Here is a 20817-nt window from a genome sequence, read left to right as displayed (position 1 = left end):
GCCAGCAGAAGAACTTCACTTTATAGTTCTAAAGTTTGAGTCAGTAAAGAATTTGTCCAGCTGGTTTGGTCCACAAACAGATGTTTTCTGAAGTTCTAAAGAGAAACAACTTTTTGACAGTTTCTGATCCATTTCCATAGAAACCGGACCCTAGTCATTTTTATGCATTTCTTTAAAGAAGTAATTCATTCCAAAACAAAACAGTGATTGAAATCCCAAAGAGGTAGCTCTGACTACATGCAACCTGTGCAGAAACACTCTGGAGTCTGTTGAGCCCAGGGAAAATCATGATCATGACGCAGAAAACAACTTACAAATTACTCACAAGCTCCAAAATCGTAGCTTATAGGTGGTTTTAGGTTTTGATTTGCAATAGCTTGTCATAATTTTGACCACTTCCTGGTGTACTTTTAAATTTACATCTTTAATTCATAAAAAACAGTTATTTATATTTTGCTTTTTAAGAAAACCGCTTTCAGCTGGTTTTAAATGCAAGTATTCACCATACATTTTCGTATTTTTTTTATATTTATAAAACAGTAATCACAAAAAATTATAAAATTTTTAGAGGAAAATGCTAAACACAAATCAATATATGTTGGAATTATATTGAATTGTAAATAAATTGTGTTGTGAACTTTTGAATCACCGAATAAATCCAGCTGCCTGTCCCCTACAGAAGACTACAGTCGTTGTTTCTCCTTGTTTGTTCTGCGTGACAAAGACTGTTCCGTGGTGTGATGGACCCAGCCGAAAGTGCTGATGGTTATGAATGTTACAATCAATATTCAGGCAATGCAACTGTGACAGAATTTGTCTTCATATAAAGTGGCATCCATATGGAGCAGAGCGCTGTCTCAGTCTGTGTTCATATGTCTGACATTCCCCCTCACAAGTGTTTTCTCCAAGGCCGAATCCCACGGAGGATCCACTCGGCAGCGCAATTAGCAACAAACACTTCATTAATAACACTTAAGACACGCAGGACACTGCTGCACGCAACATTAACTCTCCTGACTTTTACTCTGCTGCTGCGCACTCTTCCTCGCGCTGACGAATGGAGCGGCGGCGACTCCTCAGAGGTCGCAGGCTTGATGGGAGACGTGGGAAGGGCAGTCGAGTGTCAGTCCTGAACCACAATCTCATCCAGATCAGTGAGGTCATCAAACAAAGAAAGCAACTACAAAGAACTTCGTTCAACTGGACACATTTAAACTGTTCTCTTGCATTAATACTGTTGGATTAGCAGGAACGGCATTGGAAGGACATAAACATGTTTGCCAAACCGTGGTTAGTGATCCATGCAGATCAGCCGTAATCCACTGCACCCCTATATTCAACCCATATTTATTATTGATAGAAAAGACACTCAAACACTATTGCAGGTTTTAAAGACTCACTCTGATCATCTTTTGATGTATTGTAAAGCGTTCTCAGTGGTCTTTTAACTATGTTTATGCAGGTTTTAGCCAAAATGAAAGAATGCTTTCATTCCAGTAGAAAAACTCTGTGAGATGATGATTGTGATTTTTTATTTCCACTTTTATTGTTCTTTGAAGGGATTTGATATACTCTGCCTTTTGGTTCGTAATTTGAGCTTTGTTTATTCAAGTTGTTAATTTTAAAGTGTACATTAATAATACTAAGACACGTTCATATTTACTGATAATTTTATTTTGTGTTTTAATTTGCTCTAAAAGAAAAGGTTTTCATGTAAATAGCTTATTTGTCTTCTCCCTCTTAACACTGAAAAGTATCAATAAAAATATCAGATCGTATAGTAGTATCGATAAAATCTTCACGTACTTGCAAAGATTCCTTACTTACAACAACCACTAGTTCATGAAGTGCTACCCTCATGGTCACAAGGAAAGTAATGACTAGGGATGTCCTGATCAGGTTTTTCTCGGCCCGATCCAATTACGAGTCATTTGATTTTGTGGATTTGCAGATACCGATCCGATACTTTTGTAACACATTTGAAACATGAACAAATTGAATAAACAGATTTGTGCAGTCCCTTATTTTTATTTCATTAACCTTCTTTTATCATTATAAACTTCAATAGAACACTTCTGTGAAGTAGCTTTAATAAACAAGTAAAATAAAGTAAATATAAACTAGGAAAAAAACAACTATTTTCTTGTTATAGAAGTGATAATTAGTCATGTGAGAAAGTTTAGCGACTTTAGCTTTAATATCTTTAGAGCTGTTGAACATTTTTAACCAAAAGCATGAGGTGAGAGATTCTCCCAAGCCACTTTCAGTGGAAAGCGTTTGGACTTTAAACAAGCTCACTCATAATTGCCAACAGTAGTTGCCCTAGAAATGTGACCGTGACGGACTCAGACCAATCACCGTTGTGGAAAAATGGTAACTGAATCGTCTTAATCGAGGTAGGTAAGGCCTTTTCCATGGGTGACATCACAGCTGGCTTTGTCCATTTTTATTTACGGTCTAAGACTTGAACACAAGTTTCCCTCAAAACCTGGTAAAATCTTTCCAGAATGTGGAAGTTGAAGACCCTAAAAAGTGTGCTAAGTCAAGTGTTCTCAATAGTCTCAATATTTTTTTGTCTGTCTCAAATCCAACTGTTGAAACAAATACTTAGTCGATCATTGACCACATGCCAAGAACGTTCTGGAGCCATATGTACTGATGGACTCCCTTCTGTTCAAACACAACACCATGTTGGTTTAATGTACCTGCTCATAACCTGAACTTCCTGCTTGCGGGTTTGATGTGCAGCAGATGGACAAACATGTGGTCTGTGTTGCTCACCTTGTTATACTCCACATGGAGCTTCTCCTGCTCACTCTCAAGCTTGTCCTTAAGGCTCTTTTGCTCCGAGATGTTGTCCTGAATCTGAATCATCCGCATGTTTCGCTCTAAAAAAAAAAATCAAACGCATAAAAGTCAGTAGTGTGATCAGGACAGCAAAACCAAGAAAGCTGTTTGAGGACATAATGTTGGGACAAGGCCACATGCTTCAAAACTGTTTATGTTAAAATTCATGTGAGCACCAATTAAACATGTTTCTTGCTCGGTTAACAAACAAAAACACATTTTGTTAAAACAATAAATAAATCAGAGGGTAAAGAAGGTCTTTGTCTTGTGTTAGCTCCAAGACTTTGATTCATGCTAGACAGACCCAGCAAAGCTCTCTAAGCTCATCAGAGACATTGGAGCAGACGGTCGATGGTTCATCTGCCGCAACACCAGACTGCAGCTTCACAGTAATGCAGAAGGGACAGAAAGACTCTAGAATCAGACTCCACTGACTTACAAGTTGATCCAGCAGAATGGTCAACTTCTATTGTTTTTTATTTTTTTCTCTGCTTCTGTAGAATATTGAAAACCAAACATATAGAGTAATTAAACTTCTTTTTAATGGTTTATTTTGTAGCAATTAAGGTTACAAATGGAGTTCCATTTAGGAGGTGCATTACTCTAGGGAAGGTTAAATAGACTCCTCGCAGATTTTATTGTTTGTCTTTAAAAGGGGGAGGAGCTTAAGGGATAAATAGTAAATAGTTTGAATTTGCCTTATTTGCTTGTGTGCTAAACATATCAGATATCCTCTGGTTTCTGTGTGGTTAATTATGAGCCAATTATGAGATTTGTGTGAAAGCATGTGACACTACCTCTGGTGTTGGAACTAAACCTCCAAAGAACTCTGATTCCCAGAATGCTCTGCACTAACAGGTGTGCATCCTCCCCTTTTTTGTTAGAATCAGACAGATTTGAACAAACTCCAGCAGATGAGCCTTAGCTTCATAACTATCAAATCTCACCCAGGTAATAGTTGACAAAGTCCGCCGTCAGCGCCGGCTGCTTGTGCTTCCTGCGTCCGTCCAGGCTGGCGTTGGCGTCGGACGTGTCCACGGGGAAAATGTCTGTGCTGATGCCCATCAGTTCAGCCTTCCTCATAAGCTTCCTGATGGCAGAGGCACTGGAGGTTAGGGGGCGGGGCAGCTTCTCGCGGGGCACCCAGGCCTGCGGCCGCGTGTTCCTGGACAGCTCTGCTTTGGCCCGGTACTGCTGCAAGCGGGTGGTGATCCGGGCCTGTGGGCGGAACATCAGCAAAGCTTACACAACATCAGGAATACATTTACTCATGAAGCTCATGGATGCTTTAATCCAAACAGACAAAACCTGCTGCATTTTGGATTAAACTCTGTCAGAAAAACACAATAAAAGCTGTTTTTATGCCGCTGCTTGACCCAGATGTGTTTTCTGCACAGTTAAATCATGTTTGAAGGACACTGTGAGCCAAACCCCTCAACAGCACACAACTGCAGATCAGGATCCTCATGGCAGTGTTAAAACACAAGTGATGTGGACTAGATTAGGAGGATCACCTGAGCCTCTGGAGTCAGCTGCTTTTCTCTCTCCTGCAGAGAGACCTTACAGTAGGACTGCAGGGCCAGGTAGTTCTTCCTCTTCCACTTCCTGTCAAAGCGGTCGGCATGCTGCTTGCAGTACGCGAAGAAGGGATCAGCGATGTCCTGAGGAGACACAGGCACAATGTCAGCAGATGAAGCTGCAGCTTTTGATCCTCTAGCTCCAGCCCACCTCTGACCTGCTCCCTGCAAACCTTTTCTGATTAAAATAGTGTTTAAACATGGTCTAGTGGCATTTTATCGATCTAAAGATCAATATATAAAGAAAATTAAGCATCAAAATTCAATTTCTGAGTATTTATTTATGCAAATTGTTGAGTATAAGGAGCAGACAAAAAAAACGCAGTTGGAAAAAGAGCGGATTTAATGAGACAGTTGTTCTCATGTAGCAGAAGCCGCTCTGTCTACGTGGTGACAAACTCTCCACTGTTTCACACAGGGAGATGATAAAGTTGAAGACACGGTGGGTTTACGTATATATTATATTTGAACTGGTCCATGGTCTGAAAAAGGCTTGGGATCATTGTTCTAAAAATTAATGATTTGTTTTCTTAATTTTGGCTAAAAATGATACAATCATAATTAAAAGACTACTGGGAACGCTTTTAACATTGATCAAAAAAAGAATGGAGCGGGGCTTTAGTGATGAATATTGACTGAATTCACCTTATCCAGCAATTTCCTGTTTTGTTCTGCTCTTTGCTCACCTCTTCTGCTGCAGCCTCAGAAAGGAGCCCCTCCCTCTGTGCGCAGGTGACGTGAAAATAGGATCGGCACATGCCGGCGTCACAGCTGATGCACACGCCCGTCCTGGCGAAGCGGGCGTCCTCACAGAAACTGCACTCCTTCATAGACAAGACAGTTTGCGTTAATGCAAGTTCTGAAGGAGAAGTAGAAAGTTTATTTAAAAACATTTGACTAGAAACATGAAAAAAAGTCTGCTGTTGTGTGGATCAGAAGCTGCAGGAAAAATGAATGAATCTGAAACTAGGAGTGAATCACAACCTCATCCCAGAATGTTTTCCTAAAACTAAATTAGTAAAAATTCAACTTTATGCAGTTAAAAAAAAAACAATGAGTTGCTCAGCTGCCTCCAGAACCTGCAATCACCATGTTTAACAAGAACTTGCCTTTGCTCCATATTTGGAATAATTCATCTCTGTGAGGGTCACCGGTCGCAGCTTATCGATGTCTCCAAAGGCCACTCCGGGCACATAGAGCGCACAGACCACATGGACCCACCTGCGGAAGGTGAAAAAGGCAGCTGTTTATGTCTTCATTTACCACACGGCTGATTAATACATGCGGCTGTGCTGCAGATGATCACTCAACCTCAATTGAACGGGCAAGAGAGCAGCTCACAGACTTCAAACGGGAGGGAACTCGCAGTGTGCTGTGACACAATTTCAAATGCGGACTTTAGGGAAAAGAATCCAAAAGTCCAATATAAAGATATCCATCTGCAGCAAGCAGGCGCTTCACAGTTTAATTTGCTGTGTTTTTCATGCTCTAGTGAAGGAGTAAATTCGGCTGCAGCCTGGCTGAGGAGCACTATCAGCGATAACGTGGCTCAAGTCTCCATGCTTCACATAACACACTTTTCTCTTCCTCTTTTTCTTCCTCTATCTCTGCCCTCCTTCCATCCTTCCGCTCTCATTTCTTTCACAGATATCTCTCTCCCCTTAATCCTCTCCCTCCCCACCACAGAATATACACTATTTACTATTTAGATAGCCTTTGGCTTCCTGCACCCCTTTGACAAGCTCCGTTCTTTTAGTTCATCTGTTTCTGCCACTGGTAAACGTTGAGGCCAGAGGTCATCGGCGGCCCACCTGCCGGCGTCGGTCTCCTTAAAGATGCCGTCCTGGTTAGGGCACAGCTCACAGCTGGGGGTCACTCCGTTCTTGCAGGCGTCGCAGAACCACGGCTCAGTGGAGTTCTCAGAGGCTGAGCTCATAATAGAGTCGCTTTCTCCGTCCACGCCGTAGCAGCCTGCCGACACAGAAAGGGAGGAAAGGCGCTCAGATAACGCGGGTCTACTTTCACTTCTTCAGACAGAAAGATGCAGAGTGACACCACCGTGAGAGTGAGGCTGTAGAGCAAAGCATAGAAATATAGTCCAGGTGTACAACAGGTGAATGAAACCTGCAGCTCGGCAGGTGCAGGAGGTTATATTCCAATGTAAGCTTCAGCTATCCACCAAGACATAGACCACGTAAAGTGACGGAGAAGGATCAGAGAGGTCGCCGACTTTCTGCACAGTCAATTGCTACAGAGCTCCAAATATCATGTGACCTTCAGATTAGCCTCAGTACAGTATGCATAGAGCTTCATGGAATGGGTTTCCATGGCCGAGTAGCTGCATCCAGGCCACACATCAACAAGTGCAATGAAAGCGTCGGGTGCAGTGGTGTAAAGCACGCCACCACTGGACTCTAGAACATTAGAGACGCCTTCTCTGGAATCACGCTTTTCCATCTGGCTATCTAATGGACCACTCTGGATTTGGAGGTTGCCAGGAGAACGGTACATTTGGGACTCCAAGTGCCGAGTGTGAAATTTGGTGGAGGAGGAATAATGGTGTGGGTCTGCTTTTTAGGCCCCTTAGTTCCAGTGAAAGGAACTTTGAATGCTTCAGGATACCAAAACATTTTGGACAATCCTAGGCTCCTAACCTTGTGGGAACAGTTTGGAGCGAGCCCTTCCTCTTCCAACATGACTGTGCACCAGTCCACAAAGCAAAGTCCATAAAGACACGGATGAAAGAGTCTGGTGTGGATGAACTGGACTGGCCTGCACAGAGTCCTGACCTTAACCCCACAGAACACATTTGGAATGAATTAGAGCGTAGACTGAGAGCCAGGTCTTCTCAACCAACATCAGTGTGTGACCTGATCAATGCGCTTTAGGAAGAATGGTCCAAAATTCCTTTAAACACACTCCTCAACCTCATGGTCAGCCTTCCCAGAAGAGTTAAAGCTATGATAGCTGCAAAGGGTGGAGCAACATCATACTGAACTCTATGGGTTAGGAATGGGATGGCACTTCAGCTCATATGGGAGTCAAAACCTCTGGTAATATAGTGTTACAAAGACTAGTCATTGACTGTTTTGATTACAAAACTTTTCCGACTGTTTCTTGTTACTCTGAATGTTCTTCGCTACATAGAAAATTCATGGACTTTTGATGATAAAGACCAATCACTGACTGTTCTTCATTGCAAAAACTGTTTACTGGCTGTTCTTGACTGACTTTTCATTACAACACCTACTGTTCACTGACTCTTCTTGATAACAAAATCTGTTGACTGACTGTTCCTCATGTCATTGACTGTTCTTCACAACACCAACTATTCACTGACTGGTATTGATGCTAAAGACTTGTCTTCCCAACTCAAACTGTTCTTTGTGACACAGACTGTTCACAGACTCTTCTTGATGACAAAGACTATTAACTGACTGTTCTTGAAAACAAAAACTGTTTGCAGACTTTTCCTCATGACTCTGGCTGTTCTTTACAACACTGATTGTTCTTGATGGCACATTTTTGTTTTTTTTTTTACAACTTAAAGTGTTCTTTATGACACAGACTATTCACCAGCTGTTCTTCAAGATGGTGACTGTTGCTCAAGTCACGATTGTTCTTCACAAAACCCAAATGTTCACTGTACTTGCTTCATGACACAACCACTGTTTACTGACTGTTCTTATTGATAGAAACTGTTCTAGATGACACCGACTGTTCCTCACAGCAGCAAGTTGTTTTGCTTTTTCATTTACAACACAAACTCACCACCTCAGGAGAAATCCTGGTCCACATCATGCTAAACTGTTGTTGCAGGCATTTTTGTGACTTTCAGGCTGCAATCATCAGTTTTATTAGGATATTTCAATATCATAAGATTTCCTCTGACATACAGCCACATAGTGCTCAGAAACAAAACAGCACAGAGCAAAAACACTCTGTTCCCCAGCTGGCAATCCACACCCACACTTGTTAGGTACCAAGCCAGAAGAAGAAGAGGAACACACTGATGTTGTCCTCTTCATTTTCTGGGGTTGCCTAACAATTACTTGGCGGATGTGGTTTCTATGGCAGCTATTACACCAGGCAGACGTGCTCCTCACCCCCAATGAGGAAAGCAATCAGTGCTGTGCCTTCAACGGGGGGCAACACTCCAGCTCCTGATTCAGTCCAGTAGCCCACAGGCTTCTCTGAGCACACACTCACAAATCAGAAGCTTAGAGGGGAGCAGCAACCACAGCCGCTGCCATGGCACAAAGGATGCCATCAGGCCAAACAAAGGTCAAGACAGGTCTGACCCTCTATGGAGGGAGGGGCATGGGAATCAGTGTGGAGGTCATGGATTACTCCTGTCAGCCCGTGCAGGTCACAGATCTACTCATAGGGACACTAAAGCTAAAGCAGGAGGAGCAGCTCAACCTCAAATTTAAAAGCTCCTTTTGAACCCAGAAACGAGGCGGAGGCCACCGAGCTGATGCCTAATATGAGCTAAGCCGACAAAAACTGATGACCAGGAGGAGCTTCAGACCTCTGAGGTAGATTATCCTCGACTGAAAGCACAAACTCGGAAGAAAGGTAAGGGAGGTTCTGCCTGCATGCAAGTTTTTCACAGGAGGCCTGCGCAGATAGATGTGCATCTAATGAAACCTTCCGAGGGTCAACTCATACACAGAGCTGCTGTAAGAACAAAATGTGATGAGAATGTAATACTAACATCTGTGGGTTCTTGAAATAGATGTAAAAAAAAAAATAAATTAGATGCTCAGAGTGATGCGTGGAGATTATAATGGCTTTACATGAGTCAGCCTGAGGAGGAAGTTCAAGGAGGGGTTCAGCCTCTATTTAAAGTCCCATCTCTTCCACATTTCATGTGAGACAGACTGAAAAGGTCCAGAGAGAAACACAGGAAGATCATGGTGCTGCTACTCTCCAACCTCACAATCTTGCAGGAATTTTCAGAGCTTGACTTCATGTGGGAGACTCCACATGTGGATATTACCATTAAAATAAGCGTCCTTAATCCCTCAAGTCTTCCTTCATCCACCTGAATTACATACAAAGCGATGAGAAGTGCCAGTCCAGAATCAAACTGCATGGCACACTCTCCAGAGTCTGAGAACAGGAAGGGGATGCAGTGGCTCAGGCTGCAAGGGAGAAACGTATATGGGGGGCTCAAGATAAGAGACAGGCACCAATCTGCATATTCATTGATCCTTGCAGAGCAGGAAAAAGGGGCAGCGTTATATCAGAGTCAGTTTGCACACGGATGATCGCCGTCTGAATGTTGAAATACAATAACTGTGGGGGAACTTTTGCTGCTGTCTGCAGGGATCCATCTCAAACACAAACGATGTTACAAAACATTTATTCAAGACCAGCATCAAGTGAGGTTTTTCCATGTAAGGCTCATCTTCTTCTGCAATGACACTGCTTCAGGCACTGTTTATAGACTCACGTGAGAAAAAAAGGAGCAATAGCCCCAACACAATAAACACATGTCACCCCAAAGAAGGCCAAACAGGGAGTCTGGTTTGTTCTGTTGCAGCTGAGAGTGAAGACACTCTGTCTGCGACACAGACGATGCTAACAAAATGAGTGGAGTGTCAGAATTAAAGTTGAATTTCCATCAAACGCTTGATAAGTGCAGAGGACTTGAGCTTACTGCAGGAACAGAGTGAAATCTACAGGAAAATGAGCAGCATTTCTGTCCTTGGAGACAGATAAGAGCTGGCCGCGAGCACCGCCACTGCCTTTTCCACATCCCCAAACCTCCACTGCTCCCAGTGCGCCGGCCTAACCGCCTTCAGTGTTTCTGGTGGAGATTAAACGTGTCTCAGAGGAAGAAAATATCAGGCTGCCTAACGAAGGAGATAACTGTAAGACCTGTGCTGAGTATCGGCATGCCTGTGGACAGCGAAGATTAAAGTGTTCCTACTCTGCTGCACATGTGCATCATAAAAGAGCAGCTCCCAGCCCTGACATAATCCAGCAGACCTGCCTTCATCTCTGAGGTGACGGAAGCCTGAGCTGCTCCAGCTGATCACAGTGACGGGGTGTGGGGTGGTGTCAGAGAAAAGGGCATGGGGTAAAATATACAAGCCACATTTACAGAAGAGCTTGAACATGGACTGTTTAAGGCAATAGAGTCCTTTGTCTCTGCCTTGAACATCACCGCTTCAAACATGAACCAAAAGGTAACCAGGTTTCCAGCAACAAAGAAGTTTCTTTCTTTTAGAGCTGTAACGAGTATCTAAATATATAGATATTTGCAAACTGATCTCAAAAATTCAAGTATGAGTTTTTGTGATATCCAAGATATTGCTATCTTTCTAAATATTCTAGAGTGTAGTAAAAATACCATTCAGGCAATGCAATTATTCCTCTAAAATGCAGAACAATGTTGGATTTTAACTATATAAACTAAACAAACTGACTGAGATACTGCCATAGGAAGTAAATAAATCTTCAAAGTAAAGTGGCGGTGAAGCTCCTCAATTTTCAAAGTAAAGGTGTCGAGTGTTTTTCCTGATGAAAAGAAAGAAAAAAATGGGACTGAAGTTTAGTTTACTGAATAAGTATATAAAAAATGTAGCTTTAAATTATGTCAATAATTTGAACAAAAAAATATAATATGTAAGAGTTTAAGAATATTACAAAAAAGATGTGATTAATAATGTGACGTTTTATGGCTGTCTGAAAAACAGACGAGAATTTTTGCACATCAATTAAATGGATTTACATATAGCAACTAAGAGTTTTTTACATTAAATGCCAAGAATCATGGTTCGATCTGTGAATTGTTTAACTCGATTCATGAATCAAATCACATTGACACCAAAGTAACAACCCCTACATCAGGTGTGAGTAAACTACAGCCCGGAGGGCATATGCAGCCCGTTAAACTATTTAATCTGGCCTGCCACACTGAAATACATTTTGTTGATAATCCATATTAATGTTTTATACTTCCCTGTAATGTTGCCGTCTCCCCTCAGATGGTGCACCTCAAAATAAAAACTGACTTGTGTTTAGGTGCAGAAAGTTATTTTGCATTTATGTTGTGTTGGAAGATTTGTTGTTTTTCTTACGTTCATGTGTGTTTTTCCAGTCAGACAGTTTTCCAATCATTCCAACACAACAAACAGCGTTTTTTTAAGTGTGTGATTTTATCTCATCCAACTGGTGCGACTGGTACCATCCTATCCTTGCTCCTCCACCAGTTAATTCAGGCGATTCGAGGTTTTGACTGACTGAACACACCTGATCCAGATAATTAGCAGCAGGTATGACATGGATATTTGGAGAAAAAGAAGAAGAGTAGATTTTGAACACCTTTACTCTATGTCTTAATTTTATCCTAAACATCCAAATGGTCTTGTAAAAGTATACATTACCCAGGATCCTCTCAGCGTGGAAAACAAGAATTGTGCAAAGCTGTGGTATACGTCGTAATTGCTTCTTTTAAAGTTGAGTTCATATAGAGTTAGTGCATTTAAATGACATTCCTGCAGAGTTGATTGTATTTTTATGATGATCTTGGAAAACTCCTGCAGAGTTCATAGGGTGTTCCTGGTAAGCCTGCAGTGTTCCTGAGCTGTTACCATGGCAAGTGTTGCAACATTTCAGCAGGCTTTGAGTGAACAAACCAGCAAATCTGCTCCAAGTGTCAGCCCCAATTATTCAGTTCCTTCATTTCCCAGCCAAGAAAACATGAAGACCACTCAAATGAAAATGCACTTTGTTCTGCACTCAAAGATTTAGACAATACAAGTGTGAAACCCAAACCAACAGAATATGGTTCTCATTTTTAGTAGAACTATTTTTTAACCTCAGACTGACTTTGAAACCCAAAGCCATTCATGAAAAACAGAAAGAGTCATATACAGTGCATTTCCACTTGTATTGCTCTGAAGCTTCTCTCAGCTTTACCTTCATGCACGGTCACTCCACAGTTGTCACACTGGATGATCTCGTCTGCGTCCTCACTGTTGTCTCCCAGGCAAACGCAGCAGATGAGGATGTGCTGCGTGTTCCACGTCTGAGAGCGGTCCAGCAAAGCATCCTGGGAACAGAAGCACATTGGAAGTCACTGGCCAAGCAATTCGGCTGTCTCCACAGATCCTGGACAGGCAGAGTCCGAAGATGCCAAGACGAAAACTGCAGAATGGTTCCAGTGTCTGTGATCATTGCAGACCTAATGTTTTGCTGATAGAGACTCAGACACTGCCCTGCTCGTCTATAGAGGTTACAGTAGATGCAAAACATTTGTGAAAATAGTAAATATTAGACCTGCAAAGACGGATGTGTCTATCATAAAGAGGGCTTCTGTCTATCAGAATGTCATGTCTTCAAAAAAGCAGTATATTTCAGAATCAGGCTGCTCAGCCTGAATACAATAACACATGAAAGATAACTTTTAAAGAAGAAATACTTGGGCAACTACATGTTTGCATGTAAACTGTTAAACAATGAGAACCGTCCTGATTTTGATCAAAGATTAACACCAAAACACGATGACCAGAGGAGAGTAAGAAGAGCAGTTGTACTATAATAAGAACAGCCTTACTTCACTTTATTCAAGTAAGTGTAAAACACATTCAATAACATCATGAACATTCAATGAATTTTTGAGTAACAGTTTGAACATTGTTTGGACCCTCTGGAATTAAATCAACAATGTTTCTTTTTCTTTTACAGCACACAATGTTCTGTGTCCTGATTGGCTGTTGACATTATCAATTAATATCCTTAGTCGTTAAATTATTTACATCTGCCTTTGGCTTTGACACACGTGCGCAGCAGTGCTAATCCGGGTCAGTAGTGATGTCACATGAAGTTCCAGAAAGACTCAGGGGGCCATAATAGCATGCAAATGGAGCTTGAAAGTGGGAAACATGAAAAAAATAAAAACCAAAGCGCCAAATGCAACATCTGCAAGGCAGAACTTCTTCCCCAACAGCACTACGGTGATGCATGAGCACCTGAAGAGGAAGCACATAATGACTGAGAAGGATAACACTGAAGAGGGGTCATCGTCTAGGTTAGCTAAGCTTACATTAGCGCAAACAGAGAGTAAAAAAAGATTTTAAAAAAAAAGCTGATCCTCTAAAATGATGGAGTAAAAATGAGGGGCGTTTCCCAAAACTTTCAAGGCTAGCTAAATGTGAGCACTCAGCACCACAAAATGCACTTTTGTTAAATTTGAATCAGTGACAACAAAACTTCATCTCTGTGAAAAATAGTTCCTTTGTTTCAGATGCCAACCTCATTTGATTTAAGTCTTGTTTTAATGGAAGAAACAAATAAAGGAAATAAGCGGTACAATTCATTAAAGGTCTAATAAACTATTGTCTTAATTGTATTTTTTTTAGTTTGTTTAAAGCTAATAATAGTCAAGTTGTGTGTTTTACATCCAGTCAACGCATGACCCAATTAGTCGACTAATGGAAAAAAATTATCACTGATTAGTCGACTATTATAATCATTTGTGGCAGCTTTATTCAATACTGGAGTTTAACTTTCAGTTTACAAGTGTGAAAATGTTCATGTCTGTCTGAGAAAAGTATAAAAAGTGAGCAGTTTTGCAGCCTTAAAACTTCTATAATCCAACTTTGCAGAGTTCATCTATTGCGGGTTATCGTTAGAACACAACACTTGCATTAAATGAGGGATTACTGTATGTTAAAATGTTGGTTTGGCCAAAGACAGAATAAAAATGTACCAAAAAATGACTTTTTTTGTAGGAATCAGAATAAAATTCAGTTTTTTTGTTGTTGTTTTCATTCACCGTGTGATTAGTTATATAAATAAACAGATCATTTTGTTGTGTTTTCTCAATTATTGACCCTAATCTTTCACCATGGCAACTCTAGCTTCTGTCACTGTTAGATAACAGAAGGTAGTGTCAGGCAGAGCCTAGCTTAGGCTCCTCCCACTTGAGTGAGGGTAAACTTCTCAAGAGTTTCACACCAACCTCGTTGCCCTTCCCTTGGGACATGCTGTCGTTGGTCAGCTCTTCATCAAACGTGCTGCTGCTCTTCGGTTTCTTCTTGGGTTTCTTCGCGTCTTTGTCGCTGTCGCTGCTGCTGTTGTTGTTGTCGTCGCCATCTTCTTTGTCATCATCGTCTTCGTCGTCGTCGTCGTCATCATCATCATCGTCATCATTGTCATCATCGTCGTCGTCGGTGCCACTCCCTCCTTCCTCCTCCTCCGCGCCCCCCTTCTGAGCAGCTGCTTTGCTCCTCCTCTTCTCCGCAGTGGGCCTCCAGTCGTTATCGTCCTCACTGTCGTAGTCGTCCATCTCGTTCAGCTCCTCCATGGTGGTGAAGTCCAACAGGGGCCGGTTCCGGCGGAAATTCCACTTCTTGGGCTCGACCAGAGACTCGTCTGTGCTCGCATTAGCTCCGCCTCCAGATGGTGGGGAAGCAGCGACAGGTTCGACAGGAGGCTCCAGCTCAGAGGTCTTCTTGGTCTTTCGTTTACCTTTGCTGGGGGCGCCAGAGGGGGAGTCTCGACTGTCGGAGGGCAGCTGCTCTTTGCTCTTCTCCTCGTCCTCATTTGAGGGATCCTCAGCAGGGAGGCTCTTCGCCTCCTCATCCATCCCATTATCTGCACACGCCGCATTGTCAGAGTCACTGTCTGAACCCTCGGCGCTCACTTTGGAGCCCTCTTCATCGCTGCCATTGCCGGTGCCGTCCGACCCTACCAGAGCAAAAGAACCAAAGTTATTCTGACTCTGCTGATAGGAACTATTCACACAGATAACCAAAAAACGAAATAAGCAAAAACAGCTGTCATTCGTGGTAGGTAAATTAAAGCTAAAAAAAAAAACAAATCAACCTTAAGAATGAATAAATGAGTTTGTTCGTTTCATGAATTGTTATAAAAACAAGTTTGCATTTGTAAGGAACTTCAATGTTTCCTTTAAGTAGCTGTGCTGATAAAAATAAATAAATACAAATGTTTTTCACAATAAAAGTGTCTTACAAAGACAGTGCCAGACGATACAAAATAAACAGCATCTGTTATCATTTTTTAAATTTCCACTAACGAACAAAAGAAGAATTTTCTTCCATTACATTTTTTCAAGAGACAGCTGTCACAAACGGCCCACAAAAAGACTTGTAAACTCGTAAAGCTGAGAATATATAAACAACTTCTGTCTGTAATTTTCCTAAGAGTGTTGTTGGGTATGAGTTTTCATGTTTCACAAACACAGGCTGGATGTTCAGTCTGTCTGTTTTAAATCGATAAAACACTTTCTGAGACGAACTGGATCCTAAAGAATCATAAAAACCCAATTCCTAAAGCCAAAAAATCCATTTCTGTACATCCCACTGACGACTATTTTTAATCCTTGCACAAAGCAACGTTTGCTATGAACGAGGAGCCAGTTTTTCTTTATCTCTTGTATTAGCCTGCGACTTGTTGAGATGTAGTTCTCAAATGAGTTCTCATTTGCTTACCAATAAAAAGCCAGCTGATGTTGTGTCCTTAACTGAACTTAAAGATAGGTAGGAAACCCTGTACAAAGCATGCAGGCCCACCACATGAAAAATCAAGGTTGTAGACCGCTCAGTGAACCTATAGAGTAAGTTTATTTATGCACATTTTTTCTACGAGCATACTTTAGGTGGCAGGTCGTAGCAAACACATATAACTTAAGAACAAAGTTAAGACACTTGTCATACGGATATTTAAGTGTTTTCTTGATTTAGCTTTGTGTTGGCTGGTGTTACCATATGAAGCTGCAGTATTTCTGCTCTCAGAAGCATCACTTGTTTTTCTTTTGCCGCCTGTCAAATATTTCTCCATTCTTCAACAAATCTGATCACAGTTGCAAATAAAGACAGGTGTAGGTATCCAATCTGTACTGGTTGTTAACCCAGTTGTTGAGAACCATACGCAAAATCAACAGATTTTACAGCATTTACTGGTCAGGGTGTCCTTTTAGTTGGAAACAATAATTAAGCCTTGAAATATGTCACAGCATTTATCTTCTTGTTGTCAAAAACGTCAAGTTTGTAAACGTCCAAGCGGTATTAACATACTTTTAGGACATTAAAACAGCCGCTAACAACAATATTTACGTCTATAAATGTCACTGTTAGATTAATGTAAGTGATATAAGACCGGTAAATACACGGTCCCAAAGTGCAGTTTGTTTATGTTTCGCCGCAAAAAATTTTGAGGTGACTGCATGAGCCTCAACGGAACTGTAAGACACACCTGCGGTCCCCTTGAGATGCGTCCACTTTTCTCTACAACCCAAAAACCTGCAGCACTCGTACTGGGGTTCATGTGACTGATGCTAAAGGAGCATCCTCATGTTGATGTTTCTCAACTCTACCATGCAGGGTGTTTTGATTGTTAAGATAAATGTCAGAAGACTAGGGGTTGTCTTTGATGATCACTTTAAACTGGTTGATCAGGTTGTCAAAAGGAGCTCCTTTCACTTTTGTTACTTAGACAAAGCTAAACCCTTTGGGAGAACCGAGCCAACGAAAAGCCAACATTCAGTTCTGCCGGGCTCAACCTTTGGAATAGAACCCACAGTTTAAACTTCTTCAGATTAAAACCAAAATTTTCAACAGTGTTGATTTAGAAACAGACATCTTCTCAACTGTGCTAAGGCTTTTGATGAATTGTGAAGCTCTTTAGCAAAATTAAAAGCCTTTCTATTATAAATCCACTTGTGAGCTTCACTCTTCAGAAGGTGGAGCTCAGAAAAATCTGGCAAACATAGGGAAGTTAAATTGTATAAATGTATCAGGTAATGATGTCTACTTCTGATATAAATATAAAAAATACAGTTTAAAGTTACTCTGTTTAAAGAGCAGAGATAAATAAGTATAGGAGTATAGGAAACAGGACATTTTTAGCCTCCAACTTCTGTTATGGGTTTGTTAAGTTCCATACATGCAGGTATTCAGCAGTAATCACAGGTGTGTGTGGCTCTGCTTTACTGATTCCATTTACTGAGGAAGACTGAACTCACCTGAAGCATCTCCCACTTCAAAGTCGCTGTCGTCTGAGCTGTCATAGTCCAAGGCATCTAAGAGCGAAGCAGCGAGCGGCTTCACCTGCCGCCTCTTTAAGCTGCGGTCCACTGGTGAAAGAGAGCACAACACACACAAAAGAGTGACAGAGGGTCACAACAAAACGCAAATAAACACAACTTCAGTTCATGATTTGGAGTCTCCTGGATTTGGGAAAGGGAGAAAATTTAAGGGTCAAAATAAGAGAACATGATAAAGTAAAGTTAGCAATCTAATGACTAATATTTGAACCCACGTTTGGACTCTAGTATTAATATCTCAAGATTGTTTTCTTTTTTAAAGCACTAATTTTTTTTAAAATTTACATGTGAATAATACAGCTGGTATTACAAAATTAAGTGAGAAGGCTTTTGGGTCACAACCCTGGTTAAGTTCTATATTTCCACTTTTGTTTTTAACATGTTTTTTGGGAATATTTATAATGTTGTTATGCCATATATAAAGCTAATTAAGCTTAAAATTGCAATTATGAATAATTCTTTATTCAAATTGTTGTGAATCAGAAGCAGACAAGTAATAATGTTAAAAAAAGATAGAAAATATTGTGATGTAGAAGCTACTACGGCAGGCCGCAAGCTAATCTGCTCCACTCCATTCTGATGCATCCACTTGTAGACAAATAGATATATAGGTATCTGGCTAAAAGCTGTACAACCGGATAGCTTCAAAATTGCTTGTGATTTTTGTTGCACCAGTTATGTTAAGTGTGAGATGCTGTAGTGTAAACAGATGGATGATGGGAAATGGAGGTGGGCTTACTTCACACCAACAATCCCACTCACAACTCAGGCAAATTTCCATTAAATCACTGCAGAATTTTTACAGAAATTATGCATTGTAAACGACACAATAGATCAAAAAGAGTATCAGAATTGGATTTTAAGAAGTAGCCATAAGTTGCTGCTTTCTAGTGCTATCATAAACCTGTCTCACCATCCTCCTTTCCTCGGACATCAGTCAAAAACTTCATCTAAGGTGGCAGACCAGCTTTTCATCAAGATTTTTTTTTTTTGTTTCTTTTAAGTTGTGTCTGCACAATAGAAAACTAAAGAGCCCCAAATCCTTTAAAACTGCCTGCTCTACCTGTGCTGGGGAAAGATACCACAGTTAACCGTCCTATCAGTCAACACGGTTCGACTGGACCCACGTTCATCATTTCCCGTCCCCTGCGTTGCGTTTAAAGCCCTTTTTGGTTCTTAACTAAAACCAGCTCGTCTCCACTGCTCTTTAAACAAAGGAGCAGCTGTGGCTGTCCCGACTGAACCCAGTGAGGTCCTCTGTCCCGGAGACCCAAAAAACTCCCACCTTCTTGACACTCGGAGGCCTCCGTACAGAGTGTTAAGGTTAGCCGTTGTTAGCTTATGAAGAAAAAAAAAACACTCGCCCACTACACGGGTCTTTGCGATGTCTCAATGAGACTTCCACGTAGCCGTGGGATTATTGAGTAAACACTGAGCATTACGGGAAAAAAACACAGACCGAAAAGAGCCACAGACAGACAAACGGGTCGCTGATGCTAGCTGCAGCGTTAGCACGTTAGCCTAGCCTTCAACAGTGTTGAACAGCGGTGCAAATGTTTACCAGGGTTAGAGTCACTTCCACGCGCTGTTAACGCCTACAAATAAAATATAAATAATGGGAAAAAAATCCGAACGGACCAAAAACACTTACTTTAGACTAAAGGCTCGGGGCTCCCCGATACTTCATGCCATGATGTGGACAATGGAGCGCACGGCTGTGACGTCACGCTGCGTTTGGATGTTGTTGCCACAGGGACGAAAAGCGAGGATGTGATGTCAAAAAGGAGCACGTTAAAAATACTTTGTTAATCCCAAAAGAAATTTTAAAATTGAAATTAGTTATTTAATGATACTTTTTAGTTAATGTAAAAAGTTATAGGCAGGAAAGATCTCCTGCATCTTTGGTGTCACATTTGACCCCGAAAGGGAGGAAGCGGTCAAGAAGATGGATGGATGGATGGAATTTAGAACCTTAGATTTTGGATGTAGAATTTAGAATTTGGAATTTGAAATTTAGACTTCAGAATTTAGAATTTAAAGTTTAAAATTTAGAATTTAGAATTTAAAGTTTAGAATTAGAAGTTATAATTTAGAATTCAGAATTTAGAATTTAAAGTTTAGAATTTAGAAGTTAGAATTTAGAACTTTGGATTTTGGATGTAGAATTTAGAAATTGGAGTTTAAAATTTAGAACATAGAAGTTAGAATTTAAAGTTTAAAATTTTAAATTTAGACTTCAGAATTTAGAATTTAAAGTTTAAAATTTAGAATTTAGAATTCAGAATTTAAAATTTAAAGTTTAGAATTTAGAAGTTAGAATTTAGAATTCATAATTTAGAATTTAATCTTTAGAATTTAGAAGTTATAATTTAGAACTTTGGATTTTGGATGTAGAATTTAGAATTTGGATTTTAAAATTTATAACATAGAATTTAGAATTTAAAGTTTAAAATTTTAAACTTATACTTCAGTATTTAGAATTTAAAGTTTACAATTTAGAATTTAGAATTAAAAACTTAGAATTTAAAGTTTACAATTTAAAAGGTATAATTTAGAACCTTAGATTTTGGATGTAGAATTTAGAATTTGGAGTTTAAAATTTAGAACATAGAATTTAGAATTTAAAGTTTAAAATTTAAAATTTAGATTTCCAAATTTGGAATTTAAAGTTTAAAATTTACAATTTAGAATTTAAAGTTTAGAATTAGAAGTTATAATTTAGAACTTTGGATTTTGGATGTAGAATTTAGAAATTGGAATTTAAAATTTAGAACATAGAATTTAGAATATAAAGTTTAAAATTTTAAACTTATACTTCAGTATTTAGAATTTAAAGTTTACAATTTAGAATTTAGAATTCAAAATTTAGAATTTAAAGTTTACAATTTAAAAGGTATAATTTAGAACTTTGGATTTTGGATGTAGAATTTAGAATTTGGAATTTAAAATTTAGAACATAGAATTTAGAATTTAAAGTTTAAAATTTTACATTTAGAATTCAGAATTTAGAATTTAAAGTTTAGAATTTAGAAGTTAGAATTTAGAACCTTAGATTTTGGATGTATAATTTAGAATTTGGAATTTAAAATTTAGAACATAGAATTTAGAATTTAAAGTTTAAAATTTAAAATTTAGACTTCAGAATTTAGAATTGAAAGTTTAAAATTTAGAATTTAGAATTCAGAATTTAAAATTTAAAGTTTAGAATTTAGAAGTTATAATTTAGAATTTAGAATTTAAAATTTAGAATTTAGAAGTTATAATTTAGAACTTTGGATTTTGGATGTAGAATTTAGAATTTGGAATTTAAAA

At 39.8% G+C, this 20817-nt stretch overlaps 1 protein-coding gene across 3 annotated transcripts in view; it reads right to left on the bottom strand.

Moving 5' to 3' along the window:
• The window catches only part of phf14 (PHD finger protein 14), a 58724-nt gene extending 39428 nt beyond the window's left edge, over positions 1 to 19296 (bottom strand). For all 3 annotated transcript variants that reach the window (XM_024297882.2, XM_036214772.1, XM_024297890.2), the window contains exons 1-10: positions 19157 to 19296; positions 17425 to 17535; positions 14401 to 15128; positions 12357 to 12489; positions 6236 to 6395; positions 5534 to 5645; positions 5111 to 5248; positions 4362 to 4508; positions 3795 to 4065; positions 2782 to 2888 (exon numbers count right to left, since the gene is read on the bottom strand). In XM_024297882.2, coding sequence (XP_024153650.1) covers positions 2782 to 2888; positions 3795 to 4065; positions 4362 to 4508; positions 5111 to 5248; positions 5534 to 5645; positions 6236 to 6395; positions 12357 to 12489; positions 14401 to 15128; positions 17425 to 17535; position 19157 — 1908 coding nt within the window. In that variant the 5' untranslated portion in view covers positions 19158 to 19296. The remainder of the gene's footprint in view (positions 1 to 2781; positions 2889 to 3794; positions 4066 to 4361; positions 4509 to 5110; positions 5249 to 5533; positions 5646 to 6235; positions 6396 to 12356; positions 12490 to 14400; positions 15129 to 17424; positions 17536 to 19156) is intronic.
• Positions 19297 to 20817: the final 1521 nt, after the last annotated feature.

The sequence above is a fragment of the Oryzias melastigma genome, linkage group LG13 (genome assembly GCF_002922805.2).
Source record: "Oryzias melastigma strain HK-1 linkage group LG13, ASM292280v2, whole genome shotgun sequence".
NCBI classification, from domain to species: Eukaryota; Metazoa; Chordata; class Actinopteri; order Beloniformes; family Adrianichthyidae; genus Oryzias; species Oryzias melastigma.
The sequence above is the reverse complement of the archived record's forward strand: the minus strand, read 5'-3'. Positions and strand labels throughout refer to the sequence as shown.